This window comes from Egretta garzetta, unplaced genomic scaffold, assembly GCF_000687185.1.
Source record: "Egretta garzetta isolate BGI_Z169 unplaced genomic scaffold, ASM68718v1 scaffold353, whole genome shotgun sequence".
Lineage (NCBI taxonomy): Eukaryota > Metazoa > Chordata > Aves > Pelecaniformes > Ardeidae > Egretta > Egretta garzetta.
Genome location: NW_009259307.1, coordinates 2059366 through 2072096, shown reverse-complemented (window position 1 = coordinate 2072096; position 12731 = coordinate 2059366). Strand labels below are relative to the sequence as shown.

General features: G+C 38.9%; 1 protein-coding gene across 3 annotated transcripts in view; it reads right to left on the bottom strand.

Annotated features, from left to right (window-relative positions):
- Positions 1 to 12731, bottom strand: part of CEMIP2 (cell migration inducing hyaluronidase 2) — a 50086-nt gene that overhangs the window by 10355 nt on the left and 27000 nt on the right. For 2 of the 3 annotated variants that reach the window (XM_009636130.2, XM_035891726.1), the window contains exons 7-15: positions 12298 to 12467; positions 9676 to 9885; positions 9078 to 9283; positions 8431 to 8500; positions 5577 to 5705; positions 3956 to 4044; positions 1968 to 2099; positions 1439 to 1474; positions 595 to 750 (exon numbers count right to left, since the gene is read on the bottom strand). In XM_009636130.2, the coding sequence (XP_009634425.1) occupies positions 595 to 750; positions 1439 to 1474; positions 1968 to 2099; positions 3956 to 4044; positions 5577 to 5705; positions 8431 to 8500; positions 9078 to 9283; positions 9676 to 9885; positions 12298 to 12467 (1198 nt within the window). The remainder of the gene's footprint in view (positions 1 to 594; positions 751 to 1438; positions 1475 to 1967; positions 2100 to 3955; positions 4045 to 5576; positions 5706 to 8430; positions 8501 to 9077; positions 9284 to 9675; positions 9886 to 12297; positions 12468 to 12731) is intronic. The other variant, XM_035891727.1, reaches the window with a different exon arrangement.

Sequence of the window (12731 nt, the reverse complement as noted above, 5' to 3'; positions counted from 1 at the left end):
GGTTACCCAGGGAGGCTGTGGAGTCTCCATCCTATCCTAAAGCTACCTGAACATGGTCCTGGACAACAAGCTCTAGGTGGCCCTGCTTGAGCAGGCAAGTTGGACAAGAAGACCTCCAGAGGTCCCTTCCAATGTCAACTGTTCTGCGATTCTGCTTAGCTAGACTGAATACCTCATATATATCATCACCACATTAACTTCTTCCGTCTAAATAGCTAAGCAGCAAAAAAATAGGTTGGCCTGGACCTACCTCACCCTTCTTTCCTAGTCTATGGCAAGGGTAGGACTTGACACTATGTTAAACAAGCACTACAGAAAGCCAGAGAGAAAAGAGAGGATTGCGGTCACTGACTGGGATTTGTCACAGACAGACTGTAGTCAATTGCTACAGAAAAGTGACCTGTGGTACTATCAGATGAAAACTGACCCAGCAAAAAGGCAAGTGACACAGCTGCACACAAAGTGTTAAAAAGAATGAGTGTCACCTTCAATAGAGTCCTAATCTCTCCCAGCTTAAGCAAGAAGGGAGTTTACATCTGATACAGAGAGCATTTCTTGCATCATTTCTGCTTCCTTCACTCATAACATACATACCGATTTCTAGGCAGAGTGCGCGTCTTGTTGTCTATTCCTCCAGTTCCTGCGTATTTGTTTTGGCCACCTGGAAACCCGTAATTCTTGCTCTCTCCTATGAACAGTGACTCAGATACCTCCTGGCTGGCACCTTCATCATTCGGGAAGCTCCCATCACTATCAAAGGAACGTCAGAGATAAGCTTTTAGCCAAGACTCTCCAGGAGATCAACACACTGAGGCGTAGTCCTACTTTCACTTCTGTAACAGTCCTCCTAAAGGAGAGCAGTCTAGACTTTGTTTGGAATACACAGAACAATAAATTTAACAGTATTACAGGCTAACTGTCTGAAATGCCAGCAGAGAGTTGAGCATTATATTTTCTATCTCCCTTTGCAGTGCAGCACTCTTTCTTTTACAGCCCACTTCTGCAATCCTAGAACCAGTTTGCCATAATCTAAATGGCAGCAATTTTGGCTTACTACTTAAGTTACGTGATTCTTTTTTATTAGTAAAAGACTCTGCCCCCTCTAAATGCTCATCCCCTTTCTTTTCCATTACTCACTTTCAACTGTTCAGGAGGAAAATCAAAACTGCCTAAGGAATCATGCGATACCAGAAATACCTGGGTAAACATAACCCTTCTGGTGAAGAGGCAGCCAATTGTGGTGAAACCAAGCACAGTGCAAGCTCTGGCAGCTGTGTCAGTTTACAGCCTTTGTAACATCATCCGCACCACTGGAAATAGAACCAGGCCCAAAACCAAAACTACTACCTTACAAAAGTATACCAATTCATTTTAATAGATGGCTGCATATTGTCTATGCTTCTAGGAAAGAAAACCCAGAAGTGATTAACGTACTCACCTAGCAAATGTCAAACCTATTCCATTGTCTGCAAACCTAAAAGAAAGGTCAAAGATTCAGTCATGTTTTTGGTATTATCCTACAATAAACTACCATAAGAGGACATCCTGCTAAACACTGAAGGAAGCCTGACTTTTTCTACTAATGGAATTTAGAACCACCACACACTTAACTCCTATAAAAATGTTGCTGTTAAAAAAAAAAAAAAAATCAAGTAATTTTCTATATATTTTAAGGAGGAAGATGAGAGCTTCTGGGAAACCTTAGATAACACTGTATAAATTTACTGTCTCTACCAACTTTTAGACTTTTTATTACATAGTTTCTTTTTGCTGTTTAAGGTAGGTTCTCATCTAATCATATACAAAGTTGTGTCATTTAAAGTAGCAGGATGGTGTGCAAGCAGTTGACAAGTTCCTCAAGTTAAGCATCAGTCTTCTCTTATAACCCTGTTGTAACGCACTTTCATAAACAAAGCTTCAGGGGAAAATTCTTAACAATGTGCAGCTGTTTGCTTCCAGATACCTACCCAGAGTTTTGAATGAGGATATCCCCTCCCCTGACCCAGGCCCCATGATCATTGTTTTTGAAAGAGATTAATCTGTCAATCAGGGCAGCAACTCGGGGCTTTTCAGGGTCTGCATCTTGATGAGGTCGAAACCTGGGACAGATAAAAACCCAAATACTCAGTAGAAGAATACTGTTTGTTTTATACATGTCATATATATTGGGCTGAGAGAGCCTGAAAGATAAACACTCATGCTCATCTGATGGGCAAAATCCATTCTGCTTCATCTTTGGAATGACAGAAGCCAAAACCAGGTGCATGTCTAGCTCTCTAGTTCTAGAAAAGTGTCTTCAGGGTATAATGAAGCAGGAACATAAAACTCCTCTTTTCCAGTAACCCTCACAGGCTTTTGCTCAATCTCCCTGAGTTTCTTTAGTTGCATCTTACCTCCTTTTATCCCCTTGCTTTTTCTTTTTGCCCTCCCCAAAGTACTCCCTCCCCACTTGTATTGCAGAATTAATGGGAAGGTTTGATGGAGGGAATTAAAGGTCCTTGGAAGGATATACAGGACTGACATGCACTATACAAAAAAACGCTGGAGGTTTGTCTAACTGGTCCTTCAATTCCATCAAACTCTTCTGATATTGAGGGGTGTGCTCCTCCTTTGAGCACACCTGAGATATTTTTCTATTCTAACCCAGAAACTCCGCATCGCTACCAAGATGGTCTTGTACAGCAAGTTATGCCTGGAATCTGTTTTAGACAGCGGGAAGAAAAAGCCTCATTAAAGACTGGTGGAAGCTTTCCCTTGATCATCCCCGAGATCCCAGGGAAAAGTGATACATTAAGAAAATATTACAAAAATGCATTTTGAGCAGGTAAAGATATATATGTTCCTTACCCCCATCACCTTGTACTAATTTGGATCTGCCCTGCTTCCCTGCTTTCAGGGGAGGAAGGGGAGAACAGGTATATGTTTGGTTTTGACAGTCTCAGGCTCCTCAATGTTTAAACCGCTACAGTTTGGTTCCACATACAATGATATCCACATACATAGCTTCATGTCGCTATAGAGCGCCTCATTACTTCTTTGGCTCCTGCGAAACATGAACCCCATCTCATGCACTGAGTTTCTCACATTCTCTACTGACACCCTGTCAACACACTACAGGTTCTCACAGGGTATTTTGCCCCTCATATGTATGAAGTATCACCAAAATTGGGAGCTTTCCTCTCTGCATCTTCTACTGTCACTTAACCATTCTCATCCTAAACACTGGTCAATCACAAACAAAGATAATCTCATGAGCTATATTTTCAGCCTTAATGCTTAGTTGTCATAATAAAATGTTGATGGATACAGTTACCATTATTGTCATTTGACTGCTATCCCAGGCTATTTTATTTGAAGTTCAGGACACGACTAACTAGGTACAGTATAACCTGGAATTTTCCTAGACTCTCCATTATTTTCTCTCACTTCCTAAACTAAAGAAAATGTGGTTGATTGTACTGTGTCTGCAAATATCCTTCAGTAAAACTGTACCACTGACCTATGATCTCCAAGTCTAGAAGTTACGGCAGGAAACATTCAGCAGTAGGAAAGGCAAGTGGATGTATAGGTTGGCTCTGTAAGCCTTTTTCTAACAATTATTTAAAACTGAGTCATAAATCAGAAGACCATATTTTGAAGTAAGACAATTTAGCAGCAATTCCAGAAAATACTTCAAGCATGACAGTAGAGCATGTTTAAAATGATGCCTTCTAAGACTCTGAAAATTACCCTGAGCAAGGGGTCAGAAAAAGCAGCCAACTCCTTTAAGGCACACCATGCTCTGTTATTCCCAAAACAGATGAACAAGCGACGGAAAAAAAAATATATGAACTTATTGTCCTGTTATTACTTGCAAATACTTATATTGTTTTTAAAAAGTTTTTCCTCATATGAAGGTAAGAGCAGTCTAAGAACTTTGCCATTTTTCACTCACTTGAAAGACAATATCCTTTACCTTGCATTGTTGTCCAAACAAAGATATTCTCTGGGATCATCAACACTAGCATTAGTTGTTTTAACACCCTTGTCAATGAACAAACCAGCCTGAAACAAGCAAGGAAAGAAAATTGATACTATCCAAAAACTGAAGATAAGAGTAAATGTTAAATTTCTAAAATTTAAAAACTTTACATTGCATTCAATACATGTATTAGAACCTCTTAGATCTTTCAGGTTGGCTAATTTGGGCAGACGAAAAGAATTGCCTGGAATTAAAGAAAATAAGTAATGGATAATCATTAAAGTTCATTTCAGATATCTTTCACAATATCTAGCTATTTGAGGTTTTACACTTATTTCCAGATGCTGTTCTAGAAAATCTGGAATCCAATCTTGTGGTGAATTCAAAATATTCTCATAAATGGAAAAAAAAATACCACTGTGAAAAATGCTTTGTATTTAATTTTAAAACTAAGCTACCTTCACCACAGGAAGCATTTGTGTTATTTAACCTGGATTACATACACAAATACCTGCAGCTACTTTCACTTCTGATCCAAATCATTATTACAATTGAGTGCTCATATATGAGTAGATGCTCAGACGTGCTAGTGGAGTTTACTCTTTTAACATAGAATTTTAGCACACAAACCGCTACCCTTGTTTAGAGATAATACGAGCCATACTGCTGAAACGCTCTTTTCTTTACAATGCACTTTTGTATTCAGTATGTTTTAATTCCAATCTGAACAAATGCCCTACAGTCCCAAACACACCATTAACACAACTTCTGTAAAATAGTGCATCGTTTCTCAGTTTTCCAGACACCCACCTGCCAAGTAAAACCAGTTTCACTTGGTAAAAAAAAAAAATCCAGTAGTGATCCTGAACTTTATTAGGCAAACTTCAAACACAGCCACTTAGGTGACTTTGTAAATGTCATTATATTTTATACATATACACACACATTGAAGAGCTAGACTCCACATTAAACCATTAATTTAAGGACTTTAACTTCACTTAGCTGAATGTGAAAAAGATACTAAAATCAGATTAATAAAACAATACTGAATGCCTGTATCTAGGCTGAGAATGCTCTAACAAAAAACTGTTGCCAATGTCTGAGCCCCTGAAGGCACCCTGGAAGTTTAATCTCTAATCAGGGACTGTGCCACCACGTGCAAACACCTGAGTTACTGTACGCTAGAGACTCAGGGAAACAAGTCACAGCTTTTCCAGGAAGCTATTAGATGAATCACAACTGTAATAAACTTTGATGCTTCAAGGGTTAGCTTTCTTCAGAGTAGAAACAATGCCATCAGTAAGAGAGTAGCATCTGAAATGCTACTTCCGAGAAAACATGTTTCATTAGAAGCATGAATTGATTTTAGCTGTTTGTGCCTTAGGAGGACATTAAACACAGTGAATACTCAAAATGTGGCAAGAAACTATACACATGCTGGTTATATGCCATTCTACAATACTTAGACAGCATCATTCAGTTCAAACACAGCATGAATTGAATCCACCACGTAACCAGAGTAAAATGTAAACAGACAAATCCTAACACAACACAGTTACCAAAAAAAAAAAAACCAACCCCTTCAAGTTTTTTTTTCAGTGAGATAATACATTACCTTAAAATTAGAATGAACCCTGTTGTTATAGAAGATTCCTAGGGGTGTGAGCTCTGACTTGGTTTCAATGGCTAAACTGTGAGAATCTCCTGTAGCAACCCTGTGGAACAAATACCATATCCCAGCATCCTGCAAGTAAGGAGAGAATGACACCACTTATAAGCAAGTCTGATAATAGTATCTAGTCACAAAGTTAAGTGTATGCTAAGTTGAACCCGGATATTTTAAGTAAGGAAGGGAATAAGAACGTAGCCCAAACCAACTGTGCATAATGGAATATATTTTTCAAAATAAAGTCTCTGAACAACTGCCCAGTGAGAACGTAGAAGGTTGCAAATAAGGCTATAATCTAGTGAATAATATCCACTAGAAAGCATTCTGCTTCTCCATGAAGCAACACCACACTTCTAAAATCCTCTAACATTTCAAGCCAGCAAAGCATCAGAGTTAACGTAATCTTTGCATTTCAGTCATATTTCATTACACACACTTGATTTTCCTTTGTTTACTAGTAAATCACACCATTTACAGTAAAATACTCAAACCCCCTCCTCTCCTCCTTACTGTTACAGTCTGACTAAAGGTTTGTTCATCTCTGCTCACATCAGAATTTAATGACACAGCCAAAAAACCCACAAGAGCTTTCAGAAGAAGGCAAAAAAAGCACATCAAGAAGTCTAGCCAGTTCAGAGCACTGTGCCAATAACATGCAGTAATAATTTCAGCATCTGTTCATTTTCTCCACTTCTTCAACATCCCTGCTCTTAAAGAAGCTGGATTTATCTGCTAAATGAGACCCTTAAAAGTTCCCCTTTCAACTACATCTGGATTCACAAGAGGTGGCATTACAACAGCCCCTGCATAGTAGACACATACAAACACAAAGAATTTTGCCTGACCACATGCTTTGTGCCCTTGTAAAATAATCATTGCATAAGGCACACTAAAGGGTTAAACAGTAGCTAAAGAAACACTGTGTACCAAGTGCTCCATTTCATGAAAAACAATCATCATCCCCCTGTTCAAGAAACGTGGATAAAGCCCATTCACTCCGGCTTAAAAGTTTTCACGCATTTCACTCTGAGAATATACTAATTTTCCAAGCAGTCCTGGAAATTCTGCTTCTCAGTAACATATTCCCATCCGTAATGATGACACATTTTGACATTTCTGGTGATTAATAATTCCAAAGCAAATGTGGATGTTCCGTTAATAAAAATACCAAAATCTTACTTCACATATAATTAAATACAGCTCTGTGCTTGGCAGACTAAAGTAATTTTTATCCAAAACACATCCTGATGCTTGGAAAAAAGTTTAATAAACTTAAAAGCTCCTTAAGCACTTGCAAGCATTCAAAGAAACGAAGAGGTCATCCCCCCCCCTGCCTCGCCTATATAGCTCAAACAAAAGAGACATCTATTGCTGATACACCCTTACAATAGGCTTCATTGTGTAATGAAGGAGCTGGAGGGGAGCAATGGAATTATTTTATTTGCTGGCAACTTGTTATAGTTTATACCAGCAAAAGCTCTACAGTGCAGAGCTGTTCGTACCAGCACAGTTGCAGTATTCTGTTTCTGAAACATAATAAGCTGTAGTCCCTTTACACTAATGTGTTTACAGCCATGTGAGGGAGGTGTATCAGAGTGGCAAAGCTTCGTGATGTACACAAATGCTCGCTCTGACCACGCACATTCTGGTAATGAAAGGAAGTGGCATCTACTGGGATACACTACAGAGGCAGAAAGAGACCTTGCAGGTTTTAAGCACCAAATCACGGAAGCTGTTTCCTTTGACTTGGCCTGCAATGCTAAAAAAGGGTAAAGGAATATTACATAAAGCAGGCAAAACAGAAAGACGTTGCATAGGGAAGAGAAGAACTGTTCTGATTCGGTGTGTCAAGATCCTTCCTAGTGGTAGACAGCCAACTAGAAAAGTCTGTCCAAAAAACAAACAAACAAAAGTGCCAGACAACACAAAAAGCAGAACAAAATTTTCTATGATTTTTTATACTCTAGATATTTCAACTCATTTAAATATCTTCAATCCTATTCTATTAATAACAGTTTATTATGTACCCTGTGCCTAAGAATACACTGACACACACTTGTGTTCTACTTCCAGCACTGGAGCCTTTGCAACAACAAAAATCTTTCCTGTTTTCCATTCCCACTGATCTCTTCAGAAAAACCCACTCAAAACCATGCACATGTCAGCCTCTCATCCCATGTAGTGGCAGAACAGACTCCAGCCCCTTCCCCCACAACATGTACCAAGTAGTTCAGCTTTGCTTTGTAAACAGCTGTGACAAGAGATTTGCAGTAATATAAGGTTCACAACAAGTAAAAACATATCAGCAGTCACTGCTGGGAAACAAACAACTAACAACTGGCAATAAAAGTGCTTTCGCTGTTTCTTACACAATGAACATTTTTTTGGTAGTCATTTTTCATTCCAATGACAATAGCTCTGAGGACAAATCTTGCAGAGCAGTGACACAGGAAACTCATGACAACCTACAGAAAATACAGAAGCCTTTATATGAAATGCACTACTTCTTTGGATATAAAAGGATTTATTTCTACATACACACATTGACACCACTGTCAGGTCTAATAACTACAAAGAGGAAGAGATCTCCTCTGTTCCAGTCAGAACAAAGATTTTTGGCATGTCTTAAACACACACCTAGACCAACCCTGCACTTGTAATGCCAACATACTGCCAAACATAAGAAGGACATATTCGTATATAAAAAAGAAAAATGTATGTATATTGGGGTGTGTGTTACAGGTGTTACAAATACCAGTGGCATGAGTAGTTTGTGTTGAATTACATCCATACGCCTCACCTGTGAGCCTGCTGCGGCATTATTTATAAGATGATTGTTGGGATGAGAAATCCAGAATGTTGAAACTGCCCTGTAATATTATTCAGAAAGAAGTTATTATGGAAAAGCTGTAGCTTCTACAGAAATATCTTCCCTTTGTAACAAGCACATCAGAAGAAGCTAAACTGATGTCTGAAGTCACTGCTTCACATATGAAATAAAAATCACACCCACCCACACATTTAGAAGCCAAAAATCCTTCTTTTTTTTTAGTTCAATGCACAGTATTTCAATTTAATGTTGTTCAGATACTCTGTGCAATGACAAACTGTTTTAATAAGCTTCTACAAGACATCAGTAGTATGCAGAAAAACTAGTGGTGACAACTTGAGAATGTGCATGCCTTGACACAGAAGCAACAATGCGGCCTTAAGAGTCTATTGAACAAGTATTGCAAGAAACAAAAATCTTCCTACAAACCAACTTATTCTCTTTAATAGAAGACTATAATTCTTTTTATATACCACTACTATGTGAACTACATTTAAGGTGTCTGCATTCATTAAATTATACATAAAAATGTCTCCATCTGTATATTGTCAGGAGATCATCAGCAGTTTAACTGCTGCAGCTGGTTCGGGTTTACTTTTTCACCGTGAAATACTCACATGCAGTCTGTGGCTGGCACTGGGACATAACTTCCATACACTTTATTCCTAATACCAATACACATGCTGCTGTTTCTATCTGTAGGAAGAAGAGTGCCTGGTTTCGTGACTAGCCCAAGGTTGTGGAACAAAGTATTCCTCTGCTCAATGCCATCTTCCGTGAAGAAACAGTGACCTAGTGTGTCATAGCCAATGGTGTCCTTTATCTGCAGAAATACAAGTTCATTATGTCAGTAGCAATAGCATTTACTGAGATTTATTTGACAAGTACCATTTAGTTTTACTATCTTGGCACAGCTGCAGAATGAAGCTTCAGTATCAGCAGTTCAGATGATTCAAGCACACAGTTTTATTTATCTCTTACAAACATACTACTATGTCTGGAGAGCTTAGCTGCCTGGAAGAATCTGAAGAAACAGGATGGTGAGACTTAAAAATAAATTACTGTTTGCACTTGTTCATTTATTCATTGCAATAAAAAAAAAAATCACTGCTGAGCATTAAGCTTGAAGAAGCGGAGGACGGGACTACTTTTGCTCTAAATGCTGTTTATAACATTTATTTCAAACACTGTATGTTTTACTCTCCTTGCACCTACCAACAAGCCATTAGTTGCATGAACAGTCACACATCTGGAAAAACAGTGATGAATGGAAAGACCCTCCAGGTAAGTCTTAAAACTATAACCTCCTTTTTCATCCACATCCCCACAAAGATGAAAGTGAACAGGGTAACTTCCAATCTGCTGCTGGCCCATTTGCTTCAATTCCACATAGGAGAGATGAACAGATGTAAAATTCTTCAAAATCTAAAAATATAAGGAGAAGTCTAGAGTGAATAACCAACTATTTGCTTTTTAAACAATGGAAATGTAAGTTAATACATCATCAATATCAGACGTACAGGAGTTAGATGTACACAGTTACCACAGGACAACACAATAAAAGTTAGAACATTCATTACTGTCTTGGTCTATATCCTGCCTTACAAAACAGTATCCTTCATAAATAAGTGTAAAAGCTAAATCTCCATGTGGCTAAAACAGAGCAATCTTCAGCAGACACGTTGCCACACTTTATTTTTTGGTCTTTACCAGCTGGCATGTTAAATACTCTTTATGTATAACCACACACTGTCCAACTAAACAGAAGTCACCCACATCAGGGCCTGCCTATACTCAAGCTCTATCAGCACAGCCCACCAGAGGAACCTGTTGAGATACCTGGTCCAATCGCCAGCTCAGTGCAGGGTCAGCTTAAAGACAGCTGCCTCAGCACATTGCCCAAGGAATACCTCCAGCCACAGAGATGCTTGTATGACGTCAATTTGTCCTTCCCTTTTCATTTTCCTGCTACCTGAGCAGAATCTGCCGTGCTGAAGCTTGGTCCCATTGCCTCTTGTCCTATCACCGTGCACCTCCAAGAATTGCTCTGGCCTCCCTGAACCCCTCCCAGTGCCTGAAGACAGCAGTGAGATCCCTTTTCTCCACATTCCCCACACCAAACAAGCCTTGTTCTCTCAGCTCATCATCTCGTACTCCCACACACCACCTTCACTGGACACACCCCAGCGCATCTACATCTTCTTTGCAATGGGAACCCAAAACTGGACATAGTACTCCAGAGGAACTTCTTTATTAAGGAAGATATGAAATTGCCTTCAGAATCATACAACTTCACAGTAACACGACCTAATAAAAAGGAAAAAATATAATGGGGCTGTACCCATAACACAAGAAAGCACACCTATTTTCTTCCACCTAACCCACTACAGAAACAGAAACCAAGTGCAACAGCTAAACTGCAACGAGCTAAGCTGAAAAAAAAACCCAACCCCTTTTTGTTATTTCATTGACTTACTTGTATTGGGTATTTATAAAAAAATAATTTTCGTATTTACTTTGTCCTCTAGGGAAATTGGTAATACAGATTTTTATTTTCCCCCTCCTCTAATCGCACTCCTAAGGTTTGTATGCCTACAATATGGAGGGATGGTAAAAACCAGGCATCCCTGAGATCTCTGACTCGTAACACTTAAAAGCACTAACGCAGTCGTAAAACTACAAACCAAGGCAGCTCCTCACTGCCCCTAAACCTCTTTTATGCTACTGTCACAGTGACCAGTAGAAAATCCAGGATGATCAAAACCGCTGAGGCCATTAACATTTGCTAGTGCCTAGGCTCCCTCTGCTTGACAACACAAGATTAACATAAGCCGAAAATGCTTTTAATGCTGAAGCCTAGGTTTGGCAGCAGACACTCGGCTACTCTGAACAGCCTCCTGGGAACAGTTTAACAACTTTGATGACTCAAAATGTTTATTTTCTGTTCTATCTTCCAGACATCTGAGGGGTCTGCTGTATTTGCGCTATTGTGGCAATCAAGGTCAGGCTTTGCAAGATTCACAGCTTGTCATTAGCTTCTTTCACTACATTATCTGAAACACAAAAGAGTGCCTTGAGCCCAACTTTCTTTCCCACCATTATGTCTACCACTATGAAATTAAAATCTGCATCCAAATATATTAGAAAGAGAGGTTTAAACTGTGACCAGCACACAATGAGCACAAATACATTTGCATTTAAAATACAAGGCCTCAAACTTCTCCAGTGTCAGTGGAGTTGATACACTGCTGCTCAATCCTTTCATCTAAAACCGTAAGTGAATATGAGTTTAAATATTAGTTTCTATAATCCTACTTTCCCTCAGCTTTATGTTTATGCTAATACAAGAAATTAGAAGCAGTTTCCTTACATAACCTTAGTATTTTCATTTTTAAAAAAAAAATTAGATAAAAAACCACCACAGTCCAACTCAGTTTCTTTCCTCTCTGTGCCTCTCCAGTGCCCAGTTTCAGATGAGGAAGATCTCTAGGATTCAATGCTCATCACTTGGGGATTGAGAAAGGGAGTGAAAAGGAGGGAAGACAGAGAAAAGGGAGATGAAACTTTATTCTTTAATATTGCAGGACGCACAGGCACACATCACTCATAAGATTTAATCCCTGCCATACAACGTCACAATATATGCTGGATACCTACAACATTTCATGCACTGATATCCCTTCCTCCAATTCTGCAGACTTAAGTCTTGATGAGTTAAATCTAATTTCTACATAACGTAACTGTATGAACTGATGTTCTTGAAATTTTCAAATTCCTACAAGCATCAAACTTCTTGTCCTCAGTATGCCTTTACATGACAGAAAATGTTTTCCAGACCTTGATATGTCCACCAAATGTATCATAATTGAAGAACTGGCACTCCTTTTCACGATAGCAGGTATTTTCTGTTTCCCCCTTGATTAAGATGTTCCTTGTAAGAACTCCAACTTCTGCCCTCATGTCCACTCCATCAATAACTTCTCCTACATGAGGAAACTGCGGATTTTCTGTCCAAAAGCAGTTTTGTAAAGGAAAAAGAAAAGGCGATCATTGATTAAAAGCAAAACAAACTTATTTTTTATAAGCAAGCCAATTGTAGCAACAAACCCCATGCACTTTGATAACTTAATACACTCTTCTCTCTTAGCTTTTCTTATGCTAAGGCACACAAAAAGCACGTAATTTTTAGGTGATAAACATCAACCCAGCTAACACCAAGCTCTAAACAAATCCCAACATTTTATTTGCAAGTGCATCTTCATTTCAGTCCA